This window comes from Oryzias melastigma, linkage group LG16, assembly GCF_002922805.2.
Source record: "Oryzias melastigma strain HK-1 linkage group LG16, ASM292280v2, whole genome shotgun sequence".
NCBI classification, from domain to species: Eukaryota; Metazoa; Chordata; class Actinopteri; order Beloniformes; family Adrianichthyidae; genus Oryzias; species Oryzias melastigma.
The window spans coordinates 22,498,814-22,517,105 of record NC_050527.1 but is presented as its reverse complement, the minus strand read 5'-3'; the positions used below and the strand labels follow the sequence as shown (position 1 = coordinate 22,517,105).

The window sequence follows — 18,292 nt, the reverse complement described above, 5'->3', positions numbered from 1 at the left end:
AGAGCAGGTCGAGGTTTTCCGCTGCAGCTCCTCACTAATCGCTGCTGGGATTATTTGAGAAAACCTGACGGTTCTTCAAAAGGTGAGTTAATGTAATCGTTTAAATGTTTTAAGAGGTACTTCTTTTTATTACGGTAGCAGCTGGTATTTGTTGTCTTGTTGTACTAGCTGAAGTTGTTGGTCAATAAACAACTGTGTGATTCCTTTTCCAGCATTAGATATAAAACAAAAAAGCCAGTACTTTTTATCTCTGTTTTAATTAACATTTTTGTTAACAACTACCAGGGATTGATACATAGATTAATAATTATCATAAATTTAATAAAATCCTCTTGGAAATCTGTTTGCTATCAGGAAAATGCCTCTGTGGTGGTGGTGCTATTTTTTGGTCATAAATCTACCCAAGAGTGTCAAACTCAATCACACAAGGAGCCAAAATCCAAAACACATCTAAGGTCGCGAGCCAAACAGGATAAACATTTATTGAACAATAAAACTAATTTTTTAAAACTTTACCATAATTATGAACTAGATAGGATTACCTGTGATAATGCTAGTGTGAATGCTGTGAGCTGAATTTGGCCGCTGAAGATGCTAGTGTTGATAGCTGAAGATGCTGAAATCAAAATAGCCTAAATTAACCAAAACAGCTGGCGTGTAAATATTAGGTTTTTTTAGGCTATTTTGGAGTAAGGCTGTATAAAAAAAAAGTCTAAATTAGCCATAAAAGCCAGTATGTAGCTGAAATATTATAGCTAAACTCCAAAATAGCCTAAAAAACGTTTTTTTTTTTTTTTAAAAAGACCAAATTAGCCAAAACATCTAGCATGTAGCTGAAATGTTAGTTAAACTGCAAAGTAGCCAAAAAATCTTAGTAAATGCCAAAATAGTCCAAAAAGCTAGCAATTTTTAAACTTTAAAACCGTACCTTTTTAACATAATTCCCAATAATAAAAAGGCAGGAATATTATTCCAGAATAAATCAACTCAAACCTTAAATTATTTTCAGTATTTTACTCTCCATAAAAATATATTTTGTCAAAATTATACAAGTTAGAAATAAGCGCAAGATAACATCGGATCATTAATAATAATAAAATAAAATGATCTGGAGGGCCAGATCCGGCCCCCAAGCCTTGAATTTGACAGTGATCTACCCTGTCTGGACAGAGACCATCAGAAATGCTGCTGGTTTACTCTGAAAGTCCCAGAGAAAACCCGTTCATTTCTGGTACTGAGAGAACGCTCTGCCGTGTTCTAGTCTCCGCTCTGATCCAGCTTTATCTGCAGATCTGGAAGTTTGGCAGTTTCCATGGAGCTGGAGCCTGATTCTTCCTGTCAGTGAAATAAAACCTGCAGCTTCTGTCTTTTTTAAGACAAAAAGTCTGAGTGTGACAGGTGAGCAATGGCTCTCTCAGGAACTGGATCAGGAAACCATCTGCAGGACCTTTCAGCTTCTCCTAAATCACTTCAACCCACCTATGCGGCAAACATCCACAGACTGGCTCTTCCAGGCTGTGCTGGATGACTTCATGAGGACACAGAATAGAAAATCCTGCTTCTCATCTGTAAAACAGACTAAAAAACAAATGTTTCAAACTTGCTGTTTAAGAAAATGTGCTTTTGTAAAAGTCACTTAAAATAACTTGGATGAAATGTAAACCTGAGTATTCAATATTTGAAGATAAAACAATAAAACATGCTTCAGGGGAATTGGCCTTGTGACTTCAAAGCAGAGATTCTCAGTTTTGTCTCTGCAGAAAAGAAAAGTTTGTTTTTATCAGCAGTATCACACTAGACATAAAATCAGCTGGATTTCAGGTCGGTTGGCTGGAATCTACACAGGTGGGGGCGTGTCTGTCCGTTCTGAACTGCTCACCTCCCATGGTTATGGTGGGCGGGACTTTCCACAATTTTTACACAATGCCTGTGCTTATTATTGTGGATAATTCATGTCGGCCCCCACCCCAAAATAAAATAATGGTTGGTTTCCTTGTTGAAATTCTCATAGCAGACAGCTCTGTTTGGCTCCGCCCCCCATAGCGGTCGCTCTCAGATTGACATTCGTTCTCCACCTTATTTTTTAAAATTAAGAAAGATTTTTGCTATGAGAACAAGAGACCAACTTTAGGGGGGTTCGTATTTTGTCATCCAATATAATAATGTGTGTAGCCCCAAGGCTTCTGTCTGGCTGTGGTGCAACAGAAATGAGGTCTGCTCCGTGTTACAAACAGGCAGACAGCTGGTTCAACGTGCAGCAGGTTTTATTAGTTCACACAAGAATGAAGCACAGCTAAAGGTCCACAAAGATAAATCGGAGTCAGACAGGCAGAGGTGACTCATGAACATGGGATCATCCATGAAGAGAGTAGAGTAGTCAGAGTTCAGGCGAGGGTCAGGGCAGGCAGCAAGCAATCAGATGAAGCAGGGTCAGAAACAGAAGATCAGGTCCAGAATGAAACGCTCAGTAATGCAGGCAGAGAGGCACAAACAATACTTCACACAGAGTCAGGCTCTGTGCAGAGCTTAGTAACAGGTGGGTGATTGTCAGATTAGAGTTAGGCGAGTTAGAACTCTAGAGACTGTCACTGCCTCCCATTGGCTTATAGTGGACAACCGTCTGCACTCTGGATTCTGAAGGCCTATGGCAGAACCTGATCACTCATCTATATAAGAGCAGGCAGACAAATTAAATGTTACATCCACATACTATTGTGCGTGATGAAACATAATACAATTTATGAATTAAAAAAAAAAAGAACTAATTTTAGTTACACAACGAATGAAGACTGAAGAATATTGCACTTTATTGACACAAACCAGCTTTAAACATTGCATGATTCCAGTTGTATAAATGTTCAGTAATTCAGGCCAACAGAGAAAGCTTTGACAGCAGTAGATTCTGAAGGAGATTCAGAATCTACTGCACTTACGTTGATCATGTCAACGGTTGAAAAGTTACAGTAAATCAAAGAATCTAAACACTGGATCTCCAGTGTTAAAGGGTTAAACTGTTTTGTCAACAAAGCGAGAAATGAATGTGTTTCAGGAGTAGCGTACTGTAAAAATTGATTCTCATTACTCTGCAAAATACACTGCAGCTACTAACAGTTTCATGTTGACGTAAGAAAGAGTTACCATATGTGTTAAAGTCAAGGCCCGGGGGCCATATCCGGCCCTCCAGGTGATTCTATCCGGCCCTTCAGATCATTTTATTTTATTGTTATTAATGACCCGATGTTATCTTGCGTTTATTTCTAACTTGTATAATTTTGACAAAATATATTTTTATGGAGAGTAAAATATTGAAAGTTATTTAAGGTTTAAGTTGATTTATTCTGGAATAATATTCCTGCCTTTTTATTATTCAGAATTATGTCAAAAAGTTACAGTTTTAAAACTTGGCATTCTGTTAGCCTTTTGGACTATTTTCCATTTACTAAGATTTTTAGCTGGCTAACAGCTATTTGTCTTCAGCTATCAGCTTCAGTGTTTTTAGCTATCAGTTTTGCATCTTCAGCGGCCAAATTCAGCTTACAGTACTCACACTAGCATTATCACAGGTGATAATTATGTTAAAAGTTACGGTTTTAAAGTTTTAAAAATTTAGTTTTAGAGTGTTCTATAAATGTTTATCCTGTTCAGCTGCGACCTAAGGTGTGTTTTGATTTTGGCCTCTTGTGTGATTGAGTTTGACACCCCTGGTTTATAACTTTTTTAGAATGTGTGAGCAGCATTTGTTGTCATTGAATAAATCAAGGTGCCAGTTCAGAGATGAAGATGTTACCAGGGCTGGGAAGGGGGCGGGGTGTGGTATCAATGTTGCAGCGATAGGGTGAAACCTGAGAAAGAAGCAGAGTTTCTCTGCTGATGACAGAAGAATTGCAAAGTTGTGTCACATGCACACAGATATGACAAGCTCAGCTCATCTTAGGCTAAATATATCACTTCAGGTTTATTTAACCACTTGGTCTCTTTCAAATAGACCCATGGCTGCAGGCTGAGACAGTTGTTTGCTTTGACTCATTTCTGTTCTGTGTGGTCGTCTGGGACTGTTTAGTTGAGTGTTTCCTCTGCATCCGCTCTTGTTTTTGTGCTGCAGCTGTCCCCTCTCATCAGAATGAGGTGTGTGGCCCTCAGCCTCCTCTGTCTGCTGTGGTGTAACTCTGTGCAGATGGACAGACACCGCCCCAGAAGTGCCCCAGGGACAAATGGCACAGCAGTCCAGAGCGGTGCAGTGGGTATGTGACTCACTGCTCACCAAACTCCATGAACTCCTCGTTCCTCTAGTCTTTGAAAGCATAACAAACTTCTCTTTGATTGCAGAGAATCCCTGCAAAGCCATCCCGCTGGACTTTGTCTTTGTCATTGACAGCTCTAGAAGCATCCGCTCCGAAGATTACGAGAAGGTCAAGACCTTCATCATTAACCTGCTGCAGTTCCTGGACATCGGCCATGATGCCACCCGCGTTGGCCTGCTGCAGTACGGCAGTGTGGTTCAGCCTGAGTTCTCTCTCAACACGTACAGCAGCAGAGCGGAGGTGGAGCAGGCTGTGGGGGACATGGAGCACCTCGCCACGGGGACCATGACTGGTTTGGCCATCCAGTACACCATGGAGACAGCGTTCACTGAGGAGCAGGGAGCCCGACCCCTGAACATGCACATCCCACGAATCGCCATGATTGTGACGGATGGGAGACCTCAGGACTCGGTGAAGGAGGTCGCAGCTGAAGCTAGAAATGCTGGCATCCAGATCTTTGCTATTGGAGTTGGCAGAGTGGACATGAAGATCTTGAAGGCCATCGGGAGTGAGCCTCACTCTGAGCATGTCCACCTGGTGGCCAACTTTAGCCAGATAGAGACTCTGATCTCAGTGTTCCAGACCAAACTATGTGAAGGTAACAAACCTCAGCAGCGCCCCCCTCTGAGAATTATTCAATCTGTTTGACTGAAGTGTTTATGGATGTTTGCGCCTCTATTAGGATCAAAGCTGTGTGAGGTGGTGGACCATCAGTGTCAGCACATCTGCATGAACGTCCCTGGCTCATACAGGTGCAAGTGCAGAAAAAGTTTCAGCATCAACCCCGACGGCAAAACATGCAAAGGTGATTCGCTCTTTAGGAAATGAGCTGCTCATGGTCTGCTGTCCTTTTGGAAAGCTGTCTTCTGCAGATGCTCCACTTCCACAGACAGATCCTTAACACTGCTGATCTCATGGTTTGCTCTTGACAATCCGCAGAAAAACAAAATGAAATGTCTTTGTCTTTTGGGTTTTTAACTTCTGTTTCTCTCCAAAAGCACCACCAGCCAAAATAAAAAAACTGGGGCTGGGTTGATAAAATCAATGCCAATCAAAAGGTTAATAGATCAAAAATTGATTAAATAAAAATATAAATTGATTTAACACATAAAGCTAAAGTCTGCTAGCTTGATACTAACGTTTAATGGAATTTCCCATAGGACGGCTAATGCTAACGCTCGGTCGACCTAAACATATATTACTGACTAAATTAACATCTTTATAAACTCACAGGAATTAATTTTACAAACTATTTTAATTAAATATTTTTTAAAGTAACCATTTGAGGTCTCAAATACAGTTTTTTGCTAATACCGTCTTTTTCTTCTTGAATAAAGTGTGATGCTACAGCGTGATCTCCACCTAGTGTCCAAACTGAAACGTCCTCCAGGAGAAGCAGAACAATGTTTCCAATGTTAATGATCTGAACATTTTAGTTAGAACTTCTCCTTTAGATAATCCATGTAACACTGGATGATATTAACAATCTCATTATTTCACTGATACATTTACAGTATGTGAACTGGATCAGATTAATATTAATATATTCAAAACATATAGTAGATTATTAATGTATTTCTAAACAAATGTGTATAAATGTGTAAACTCAAAATTCAATTGAAGAATCAAAACAATTCAAAAAAATCGCAATCGATCCAGGCTTTTGTGAATTGAATCATTTCTGGAAATCATGATAAATTAAATTAAATAAATTATGATTAAATTTTTAAATTATGACCCAGCCCTACAACAGTAAAAACAGACATTATTTGCTAACGGTGCCAGGAATCCTGATATGTTTATATCTTCTGTTCTATCCTTTTGTTTCAGCAAAGAATAGAGCATTTGAAAAGAATATTTCATTGCTTCTGGTATAGAATGTGTTTTTGAAGTGTTCCCTTTGTTATTTTTTTTTTGAGCAGTCTGTATTAAATTTATTTATTTTAAATTAAAATTTTAACATTTTTTGGTGACTTAAATCTTTAGAAAATAAGGGGTAAACAGTCTTCTTCAGTGTGTCGTTATGATGGAAAATGTGATGAACAGCATGTTAGGGAGGCTCTTTGCTGTGTATGTCTGAGGTGTTGATGACTCTCCTGCCTGTCGTCTGTCTGCAGCTGAAGACAGGTGTGCTGAGGTGGATCACGGCTGTGAGCACATCTGTGCGAACCTGCCTGACGGCTACGAGTGTCGCTGTCGTCCAGGATATGAGCTCACTGTGGATCGGAAGACTTGCAACAGTATTTTTGTGTTCTTTACTTTCCTCACTCTTCTCTTTTTTCTTGAAAACATAAAGGCAACATTTTGAACATATATGACTTTACAGAGTGGGGATTACTTAGATAGGCATTGTGAAATAGGGACGTTTCCATTTGTAAGGCCAGTGATATCTCGTCCCTTCACTTTTGGAAAAGGCTCTCTGTGCTCTCCTGGTTCTTGTAACTGGGGAGTAAAATGTTGAGGATTTCCTCAAAGAAATGTGCTTCAACCATCACCCCAGCAGAAGTTTAGAGTTGAGTCCAGGCTGTCACAGTGTTACCCAACAAAAACAACAGCAGCTGTTTGACTATTCAGGGCGACAGAGATAAATGTTTCTGAAAAATGTTTTACACCACACTGTCTCTTTCACTACTACTACTACTACTACTACTACTACTACTACTACTTCCAAAAATGACATTAATAAGACCTTTCCTCTGATCAGGGATCGACTACTGTGATCTGGGGATCCATGGCTGTGAGCACAGCTGCATCAGCCTTCCAGAGTCCTTCGTCTGCAGATGTATGAAGGGCTACATCCTCAACCTGGACGGCAAGACCTGCAGCAGTGAGAGCCTCTAAATCACATGTATCAAGGGCTGGAGGGCCGGATCCGGCCCCGGGGCCTTGACTTTGACACGTGATGTAGACACATCTGTTAACAGTTCGAGAGAAATTGGTACTTTGTGTTTGTAGAAAATGTTTGAGATCTTTGAGCTTATGTCATGACAAATGGGAGTAAAAATGCAGTACTTATATTTTTGTTCAGTGTACATCACACTGCAGCAGGATCAAGAAAGGTGACGTGTCTGCTTTTGTAAACTCCAGCGATGCTCCTGCTCTTTTCCTCTCATTCCAGAGATCGATCACTGTGCAGACGGCCGTCACGGCTGTGAGCAGGAGTTCATGAACACTGAGGACAGCTGTGTGTGTAAATGCAGGAAAGGATTCACACTCAGACCTGATGGAAAGACATGTACAAGTAAGACTGACTCTACTTTCAATTAAAACATTCAAGTAATTTTATAAGTTAATAATAGGTATTACAGATCTTTATGAGGCCGTCTAGTTGCATCTTCAAAAGGCTTATACTATGGTCACTTACAAAAAATAAATATTCAATCAATTATTACCACTTTAGTCTTGTTATCTATTATGTATTTAACATTTTTTACAAGGAGGAAACAATTTGATGAGAGGTTTTCATGGCAACAACTATTGAGCCTCACTGTGCCGCAGTAAAAGAGAATGATCTATAACTAAAATGTCATGATAAAGGATCCAAAGGATCATTTTAGAAGCAAAGTTCCTCTCTTCCTGCTTAATTTTGTCCAGATGATGAAAGGAAAGTTTGTTCCAAAGAAACAAAGTTCATAAGTAGTTTCCTAGATCACTTCAGAAAAATCCACCATTAACTCTGTTTATCAACTATCAGATTATTTTATTAATTAATAATACAATTATTTATAAACAGGTAATTACTCTGTGTCAAGCATGAGGTGAACAAAAAAGAAAGACATACAAACTCTTTAAAATTAAAGTCAACGATGTCGTTGATGGTAAAATTTAATAGAGATGCTGACATGTCCATTGTAGAGACATTTGAAGGACAGAAATCCTTTCCACTGTCTTGCTGTTGTGATTTACTGTGGAATAACTAACTAATGTTAATGTGTTTTCCTTGAAATGATGGGCTCATCTATCGTATTTGATCAAGCTGCTCCCATAACAGCTCATTTAGATCTGGTGACTGAACGAGCCGCTCTGTCCGTGTAACAGAGGGGCACAAAGCGGCTGTGCTAAAGTGAACACAATGAGTGCTTTTGGAGTTGGTTCATTTCACCAGCCAACATGACAACTCCATCCACCCTCCACTAAACAAATGGCTCTGCTTTTATGGCCTCACCTCAAGTGGTTCAAACCACTGCAGAAAGAATGCAGGGGTGAACGTCAACACCCCTCTCACACAAAATGGTTGATGCTGCACATCCAAAATGGCTGCCAAGCATCTTAACAAACATTTGTCCAATCATGTCTGGTGAGGAAGTAAGTGAGCAGACCATAATACATAAGAAACAGGTGGACACGAGTAAGCACAAAAGTAGAGATGGAGAAACCAAAGCTTTCTGAACCACTGAACCCAAATGAATCAAATTGTATTGAAAGGGTTCAGGGTTGAGAAGCATTTGAGACATTAAAAACTAGTGACATCTGTTGGCCGGATTACAAAATTGCATCACAATGGAAGAAAAAAAGACCGCAGTGTATCATGAGAGCATGAATGGGTCATTATGTGTGTTAAGTCACATGTGGAAATAAAACTTTTGATTTCAAAAATCTGTTTCTTTCATAAATAATCATAATGAGGATTGTGTCACAATCAACATTTCATGTGTACAATTTGCAAAGGAAATACTGTTTGTTTGGAAGATGAGTATACAAGAATCAAGGATATTTTGAAAATACCAAATTTCATAAAAAAAATACAACAGTGAAATCCTTTTTCAAGTGCTAATATGTAGGTCTGTCTGTGCTGAATGTGTGTACACATTTATTAATATGAAAAAATGTTAGGTTTGTATTAATCCTTGATTGCAAATGTCAGTAATTGAAATGTTCTGCCAAACTGAATTAAAATTTGACCATATTTATAAAGGAATGTAACCATAGCAACGATGCAAGCAGGGTCTTTTTCTGGCTATCCTTAGAAAACTGTCTCTTTTGGCTCCCAGTCACCTCTTAGACTGTGTTGCTGATTTAATTAATGTATTACTAATAATAATAATATAAAATGATGCACAAAATGAATTTTTAATACTGAAAAGCATGTTTTTCTATGTTTTATATGAATAAACATGTATTTATTCACTGCAAATAAAATGTAAAAAATAAACAATAAATACAAAGTACTACAATCCTACTTACAACTACGTATTTTTAAAATATTTTTCCTTTTAAACAAATAAAGATGAAACATTACAAAAACATTGCAACCACAACACAAAATATAAATAAAAATGTGTAAACAAAAAGAAAAAATATATATATTTCAATCAATCACACAAAAAAAAGCAATTCAAACACCCCACCCCCACCCCACCCCCCCACAGCACCACCATCCGGAACAGAGACAAAAAAACTGCCTGGAATATGGAGCAACAAGTATTTATTAATTTTGTTGTTCAAAACTTAAATAATAACCACTTCTATCATTGTACTAAACTAGTCTTGAACCAGGTAACTCCTCACCAGCAGGTGAGAGCTTTAACCACTACACCAACATATAGACTAGAAACAATTGCATTATAAATATTTATAGAAGTATTGTTACAGGTTTAGAGATAAGGAAAGAAGGCTAGATTGTCAGTTAAATTCATCTTTCTCCATCAAAAACTGGAGTATTTTTTTTACCTTTTATTTTTTTCCTCCTCCCTTCCTGGCGTCCCCTGGATGTGCAGCGTCCTTAACATTTGCCTATCCTACGGGTCCGCTCTGCTTTCTCTCTCACGTGCTCGGTTCGTGTGCAGCTGCTGTGAGGAAAACGAGGAGAAGCTGATGGAAAGAGAAATTAAATATCTGCGACCGACTCATCAATACTCTCTTAAGGCCACAAACACAGGATGAGTGATGTCTCTAAAGAACGGACTTATTGAAACTCCTGCTCTGAATTCAAAACTGCAGTGATTGGTCGGCAATTTGCAAGTGATGAAATGAAAGTCACGTGATCATATGCAATCTGAAGCGAACGGTCGATACTCCACCGGTGACACTTTCGATTGGAAAGATTCGATACAGAGACAACCCACCTGCTTCAGCAGAACATCTCTACACAAAAGTAACCAATGACACTTTGTCACAGCCCTGAAGGCCAGCATCCTGAAGTGGCCTCATCACTGTAAATGTTAACACTAGTATTTTGTGGGTACTTTTTCATGAAGTTGCTAGTTGAGGACCTATGAGGCGCCTATTTCTCAAACTGGAGACTCTAATGTATAGATCTTCTTCCTCAGAACCTCCATATTCTATTTCTACTCTGGTTAGAGCCTGTTTGTGCTGTTCTCTAAAGAGAGTAGTACACAGCGTTGAAGGAAATCTTCCGTTTCTTGGCAATTTCTCTCATGGAATAGCTTTTATTTCTAAGAAAAACAACAGACTGTTGAGTTTCTCATGAAAGTTCTCTTTTTCTGGCTATTTTGAGCGGAAATCTTGCTGCCAATCAGAATCAAGTATTCACCCGGACCAACAGAATTAAGAATGTCTGTTTAACTGTAATTGCTGGAAAACAAAACACACAAGACCTGCACCGATGCATGATCTTTCTGCTGCAGAGATCGATCACTGTGCAGACGGCCGTCACGGCTGTGAGCAGGAGTTCATGAACACTGAGGACAGCTGTGTGTGTAAATGTAGGAAAGGATTCACACTCAGACCTGATGGAAAGACATGCAGCAGTAAGTGGACATGTTTGTGTTTGAGCATGTTTTTGATTGGATTGATTTATAACAAAAATGTATTATTTTTGCTTTGACTGCTTGAAATAAACCATGTTTAATTCCCAAAAAACAGTAAATCACCAACACTCCCTTAAATAAAAGTCTGGAGTATATGTTGCAAACCTGCAGATATGCCCCGGTTTTTTTTTTGTATTGTGAGTCAAACAACTAATTGAGCTGAAGCATTTCACTGTGTAAATCCTAATCATCTTAAACTGGGGCTTTTTCAAATATCCCATTCCTGCTGGAGACGCTGGTCCACAGAAAGTGACGCTTGTCTTCCTGCAGAGACAGACCATTGTGCTGACGGGAAGCATGGCTGTGAGCAGGAGGCTGTCAACACAGAGGACTCCTGTGTGTGCAAATGCAGGCAAGGATATGTGCTGCAACCCAATGGAAAGACGTGCCAGAGTGAGTGAAACCAAACATCATGTGATGCGGATTTTTTTAAACAGAAGCAGAACATTTATTTGATAAGAAAACAATGTAAAAGTGAACTAGGAAAATCACATTACCTGTGATAATGCTTGTGTGAATGCTTTTGTGGAAAATATTCACTGAAGATGCTGAAGCTTTTTGCTGAAAATGGTGACACACTTGACTTTAATTGCTGAAGGGATTTACTGGAAAAGCAAAAGCTATTTGCAAAAGTTTAATTTGCTAAAAGACTGGAAATTACATTAAAGAACTAATAAAGAGCGCTGAAGTTGACCTCAATTTCAGAAAAAATTGTAGTATAATTACTTAAAAATCCACAATATATGCCAGTTTTGCATTAACATTTTGTGTTGCACATGAGCTAAACTACAAATTAGCTCAAAAAACCTCAGGAGATGCCAAATTAGTCAAAAATAGCTAGCATGTTGCTTAAATACTACCGTAGTTAAGATCCAAAGTAGCCTAAAATTCCTCAGTAAACTAAATTTGTCAAAAACGTTAGCATGTTGCTAAAATTGAAGCTAAACTCTAAACTGGCCTATAAAAACCTCAGTAGATAGCAAATTAGCCAAAAGTGTTAGCATGTTGCTAAAATATTAGCTAAACTCCCAATACTTTGTAAACTAATATAAAAGATGAACACGTAACCCATGAATATATTTAAAGCCTCTATAATCACCTTAAAATTATAAAATTTGAAGACTTTCTCATTCATTTCCCATGGGGCAAATTTTGCTCAATATTTCAAAAACTATAAAGTTTATGAAAACAAAAAAATGCAAACAGTAATGTCCTGAACGAGCTGAACGTTTTGATACAAGATTGATGAAATCTCAGAAAAACCTTGAAACTAGTTTAAGTCAAGTATCTGTCAAAAAACGATCAAAACTAAGGGTTTATAATAATCTGTTAAAAATATTTGGAATCTGAAAGCTTAAAAAAAAAAAGATTGTTGAACTTGCTGAAAGTGTGATTGAGTTTGTAGGTGCCAAAAATGTACAGAAAGGAGCAGGAGAATCACTAGAGTGTGAATGATTACTAAACATTCACACAATTATTTGTGAATTAAACAGAAACTGCATTTGAGGCTCAATGATCAAAACCTGTTCTCTGTGCAGCGGTTTGCATGCTGCACCATGCTGTTGACTTTGTGTCGTATGATCTCTCTGACACAACAAATCGACCTCCTCAGGTGTGGACGTGTGTCAAACAGTGGACCACGGCTGTGAGCACCAGTGCGTGACCAGCGGCAGCTCCTACATGTGCAAATGCTTTGAGGGATTCGTGCTGGCTGAAGATAAAAGGAGCTGTAAAAGTAGGAGAGCATGTATTAGTGGAAGCTCTTCTTGAAATTCAAATGCATGAACTCAAACCTCCTGTTTTGGCTCCTGACAGAACCGGAGTGTCACGACGGAGTCCTGGATTTGGTCTTTGTGATCGACGGCTCCAAGAGTCTGGGTCCTGCCAATTTTGAGTTGGTGAAGCAGTTTGTGAACAGCATTGTGGACTCTCTGGACATTTCCAGGACCGGCACTCATGTGGGCCTCATCCAGTACTCAACCAAGGTGCGCACAGAGTTCACGCTGGGTCAGTACGTCACAGTGGACAGCATCAAGCAGGCTGTGCGTCGGATGGAGTACATGGGGAGGGGCTCCAGAACCGGCTCAGCCTTACGTCACATGTTCGAGTCCAGCTTCTCATCCAGAGAAGGAGCCCGGCCGAACACGCAGCGAGTCACCATCGTGTTCACTGATGGAAGGTCACAGGACGATGTCTCTGAATGGGCCAGTAAAGCCAAAAACTCAGGTGTTGTTTCATTTCTCCTGACGTCCCATCAGGCTGCAGGGAAGGGTCTTTCATCAGCTTGCTTTAATAACTTTCAGGAATCACGATATATGCTCTGGGCATCGGGAAAGCCATTGAACAGGAGCTGAGAGAGATTGCATCCGAGCCCGATGAGATGCACCTCTACTATGCTGAGAGCTTTGAGAAGATGGGAGAAATTACACAAAAGCTCAAGTCCAGGATGTGTACAGGTAAACGATGAAAAACCTTCACTTCATCCATACTTCTTCAGGATCTGTTGAGTATCTTTCAGTCATGAAGTAGCTGGAGCCACTCAGCTTCAGGCAAAGGTGGGGTACACCCTGAATAGGCTTCAGAACACTTAGCTAATATTTTAGCATTGTGCTAGCTGTTTTTGCAAAATTAGAATTTTTTCCTTTTTTTGTGCTGATTTAGGATTTAGCTAATATTTTGGCAGGCTTTCTTATTCAGCATCTTCAGTTATCAGCACCTTCAGCAGCCACATTAAGCTTACAGCATTTCAGATAGCATTATCGCAGGTAATGCTATAAATCAAGCTATTTATTTTTCTTCCATACATTTTTTGGCATGTAAAAACTCAGTCACACTTTCATTAATTTCTGTAATCTTGGTATGAAAACGTTCAGCTGGTTGAGGACATTATTGGTTGTATTTTTGGTATTTCATAAACTTCACTGTTTTTACGATTTAATGCAATTTATGTAGTTTTTTGGCCCCATTGAAATGAGTTGGACATTTTTTAATTTATGCAAATTATGCAATTAAAAGCATTCAGCATGTTCAGAAAATTCATACTTGGAAATTTCACACAAATTTTGAAATATTACGCAAATTTTTACGATTTTACGCAATTTTGCGATTTTATTTCATGCAATTCCTCAAATCACTTTGAAACCTATGCAATACTGGTATCAAAACATTCAGCATGGTACTGAGGCTTTTGAGGAGACTTTTGAGTTTCTCTAATATTTTTTAACATGCCAACATTTTAGGACAATTTAGCATCTAATGAGTTTTTCGGGTTAATTCTAGGTTAAGCTGGTATTTTAGCAGCCTGCTAGCTTTTTTTTTGGCTAATTTGGCCTCTACGAAGGATTTTTGGGCTTTAGCATTTTCCGCAAATCCCTTCAGCAAATACAGAAACTTTCTTCAGCAAAAAGCATTCACACTGGTATTATCACAGGTAACGCAACTTTTCTAGTTAAATGTGTGATTTTATTCTCATACAGCTAGTAATTAAAAGATTCTACATTCCAAGAAGTAGCACACTTCCCTTCTGTGGTTTGAAGGCCTCAGAAACTTCCATCAGAACAACAATCTGACATAAATATGCGACTTCATGTATGAACAGCATGTTCATTTGGTAGAATCAGAACAGAGCATCTTCATTTATTAACAATCTTACCAATTAAACCCAACTTGAGACATTTTAAACATGCAAAATTCCTCTAAAATAGAGCAGACGGTAACAGAATCAGGGTGCAGCGACCGACTCTAAATATATCCTTGAACACGAATACTTTGAACAGTCACTTTCACCAAAGTGATTCTGGTTTTAGACACCATCAGATCGTTCTTTGGCTTTGCAGATCTTGTTGTATTTCCCTTTTTGCAAATACTGACCTCGGGTGCATTATTGAAAGTTTAACAGGAGACCTCTAAAGAGACAAAACCCCCATTAATGCACCTTCTAATCTCCTTCTGTTATTTAATTATCCTATTAAACTAACACTAACCCTTCTCAAGAAAAGTAGGAGGTAGAAACGTTGAAAAAGTTGAGATCTAAATGCTGATCTGCCTCTTTGAATCGATCTCTACCAGATGCATATCTGTAGCTGTAAACAGACTCAGTGAAATCTATGACAATTGAAAGTGAAATGTTTGATACTAATGTGATTTAGTTGAGTCCTGAAGAAGTTCACCATTTTCAAACCTGTTTTTTCCACATTTATCAGCTTTGTTGTCTGAATTATTGTCCTGATGGAAGATCTGACAGAAGTCTCTTCTGAGTTTCATGCATGAAAACAGTGTGAAGCTGCCCCCCGGTGGCCCATGTAGCCTCAGTCCATGCGTCTTCTGGTCTGTGAGGAAAGATGTCAGGATGAGGAGCTGTCGCAGAAATCCATCCAGACATTTCTGACTCGTCTAGATAGGAGGAGGGAGATGAAGGAAAAAGCAGACCTGAGAACAGATCTTTGTTTCCTCCACAGATAAACCAGCTGATGAAAGCATGTGTCAGTGTGAGAACATTAAAACGTTCCAGAACCACGTCACAGAGAAGCTGAACAACCTGGCTCAGAAAAATATCCTTTGTCCACTCGTCTGGCTGTGTTGCATCTCTTGTGTGGGTCAAAGTGAGCTCTGACAGCTGTGTGTTTGCAGGTTAATGGATCCAAAGACATCAGTGTCTTATGAGGAATGTTGATGCTGCTGCATCTTATTTATAATGCCTGTACGGTAGTCTATGTTAGTTTATTTGGGTCATTGTTTGTTCTGTATTGTTGCATCTTTAAAGTCCCATTCAGATCATTTTTAATCTACTGTAAAAGCTTTTCCTGTGGTCTTTAATTCATAATTATGCAAAAAAGTTGCTTTTTAGGACATAGTTGGGCGTAGCATGGAGCTTGTGGCCCTCCCAGAATATTTTTTATGTTATTTTTTATGTCTTTTTCAAAAAAAAAAAATCTGCTCCTGATTCACAACTATTTGAAAAAAACATGCACTCATAAATTTTAATGTAATATTCATTCTCTTAGTTTTTGTCCACCATCATCAGAAAAATGCCACAAAAAGAAGTTAAAAACACCAAAATCAAGGTGTTTTTAGGAAATGCCAAACAGTAATTGGCTGATAAATTGTATAAAAGAAATATCTAAATATCTATTTCCTAAATATCTCAGAAGTAAACATATCAGCTTTTGCTCTCCAACAAAAGGTGCTTTATGTGATCTTTTCTGTAATGCTGTTGAGAAGAATTCCTGGTTTTTGGTGTGAATGTGCTCTATTCTGCTCCAAAAGGGAAAAACTTTGGTGAAATTCTTTAACATGTTCACTTGAAGACATGACAAAGAAGCTGCAGACTCTGGAGAACCAGCTTCTGCAGACATGAAAGACAGGATTGCTTTAACCTCCGTCAGTGAGCTGTGCTGGAGCAAATGCAAGAACTGTGTCACAGTTTTAGAGTCCAGTCAATGGCGCCGTTGGTCACATGACTTCTCCTCTCCAGATCTTGGTTTTCTGAACCAACCCTGTACATTTTCACGCTTTAAATCAAAGATGACACAGACTTGTATGCGGTTATGCAGGTTTCCACTTTAAACAACCATTTTTATTTTGTAGAAACAGTCTGAACACCTTTAGATCTAAAATAGTTATATCCCTCCAGGCTGAGGGAGATGGTTTAATATTTTCCAATCCGGGGATTTTATTTGTCATCTTGGCACAATGATGACGACAAACAACTTCAGTAAACTTTTTTGACTGTCCCATCGTACATTAACATTTTGAATTACCAATCCTGCATTTTTTTTTTAAAAAGACAAATATAGTATTTTATTCTTTTGAAATAAAACTTTATTGCTATAAATCAAATTAATTATTGAGGCTCTAATTGATCTGTTGGACAAATGTGTTTGATAAATCTGTTGTTCATAGTTTGAACGTGTGTGTCCGGATGTTACCTCAGGAGGTCTGCTTCAGCATCAAAAGACCTTTTGGGACTCTAACCAGGACCTGGGCTGCATGGCGCTCTGGTGAAACGGGATTTCTGTGCAGTGAAACTATTAAAAAATAATAAAAATATAATAATAGCATTTGGCGCACCATAGGCGGCTGCCTAGGTCGTCTATGCCCAGGGCCGGCCCTGACTCTAACAATAATGTGAACATTTTTAAATTGTGAATTAAAAAGAATAAATTGAGCTAAAAAACACAGTTGGCCTTGTTAGGGAGACCAACCAAATAACTTTGTAGGGAATGATGAAAATTACTTGTTAAGGATTTTATTGACAATAAACTGAGGATTCAAAGAGACAAAGATGACGTCTCATTGTGGCTTTATTGTTTCAATAAGCTGTGCATAGTTTGTTTTATTATTGTTTTACCCTATTAATATTTGTATTTACTCTTATTTTATCATTATTCATGTATTTGTTATTTTTGTTTGGTATTCCAATTTTGTTCTAAACGTTGCTAATTACATGGTGAATGTGTACACGGCCTTCTATATACATATTGCTATTGTATAGTCTTCCACTGTATTGTACAATTCAAACTGTTGCAAAACATTTGTAAAACTTAATAAAAATTAAGTGGAAAAAAAGAGAAATTTAAGTTTATATCAGAAAAGACACAATTAGGAATAAGGAAATGACGACAGAGGATTTGGATTTGACAATTTTACCAAGAATTACATATAATTTCAATAAGCAGCATTTTGATTATTTTTCACACCTTTTTTAATACATTTTAATGTTCATTTGTATGGATGCAGCTCTGCAGCATCCATGTTTGGCAAAGGAAAATGATTTTTACATAAATTAGTTTTCTCATTACTGCATGAACTATTATTGTATCTTTAAGGTCTCTCTTTTTGTGTTGCAGACATGCAAAGTGTGACTTTTAAAGTCTTCTGTCCAACTTAGACATGAATATTTCACAGACTCTCCTGAACCAGCAGACCCAAAAGAAGACAAATGTTCCCTGTTTATTATAGAAAGCCAACATTCAGTAATAAAGTCTGAGCAGCCAACAAAAGAATAAAAAAACTTAATCTAAAATAAAAATCATAATAATAATAGTTGTTATGTAATAAAAGAACCCAAAACATTAAATAAATAAGAGGCAAAAAGGCACTTTATTGAATAAACTGATTAATCTAAAAGTTTCAAAGCATTTTTATGTTCTAGTCCTTGAAGGGATTGATATAAAAGGTTCAAACAGATTCTGAAAAAGTAAAAGTTGGGGCTTATTAAAA

General features: G+C 38.2%; 1 protein-coding gene across 1 annotated transcript; it reads left to right on the top strand.

Annotated features, from left to right (window-relative positions):
- The first annotated feature begins 7 nt into the window (after window positions 1-7).
- On the top strand, window positions 8-15,977 carry LOC112156691 (matrilin-2). Its single transcript, XM_024288975.2, has 13 exons — window positions 8-82; window positions 4,103-4,241; window positions 4,327-4,899; window positions 4,984-5,106; window positions 6,419-6,541; window positions 7,006-7,128; window positions 7,420-7,542; window positions 10,889-11,011; window positions 11,342-11,464; window positions 12,684-12,806; window positions 12,887-13,297; window positions 13,375-13,527; window positions 15,529-15,977. The coding sequence occupies exons 2-13, from the start codon at window positions 4,121-4,123 to the stop codon at window positions 15,681-15,683; spliced, it is 2,274 nt and encodes a 757-aa protein (XP_024144743.2). The 5' UTR covers window positions 8-82; window positions 4,103-4,120; the 3' UTR covers window positions 15,684-15,977.
- Window positions 15,978-18,292: the final 2,315 nt, after the last annotated feature.

Excerpts from the sequence above, each read along its gene's own strand:
- LOC112156691 (XM_024288975.2), top strand. The coding sequence starts at position 4,121 with ATGAGGTGTGTGGCCCTCAGCCTCCTCTGTCTGCTGTGGTGTAACTCT. Across the intron at positions 4,900-4,983 it reads CCAGACCAAACTATGTGAAG|GATCAAAGCTGTGTGAGGTG; the intron begins GTAACAAACCTC and ends CGCCTCTATTAG. Across the intron at positions 12,807-12,886 it reads AGATAAAAGGAGCTGTAAAA|AACCGGAGTGTCACGACGGA; the intron begins GTAGGAGAGCAT and ends GGCTCCTGACAG.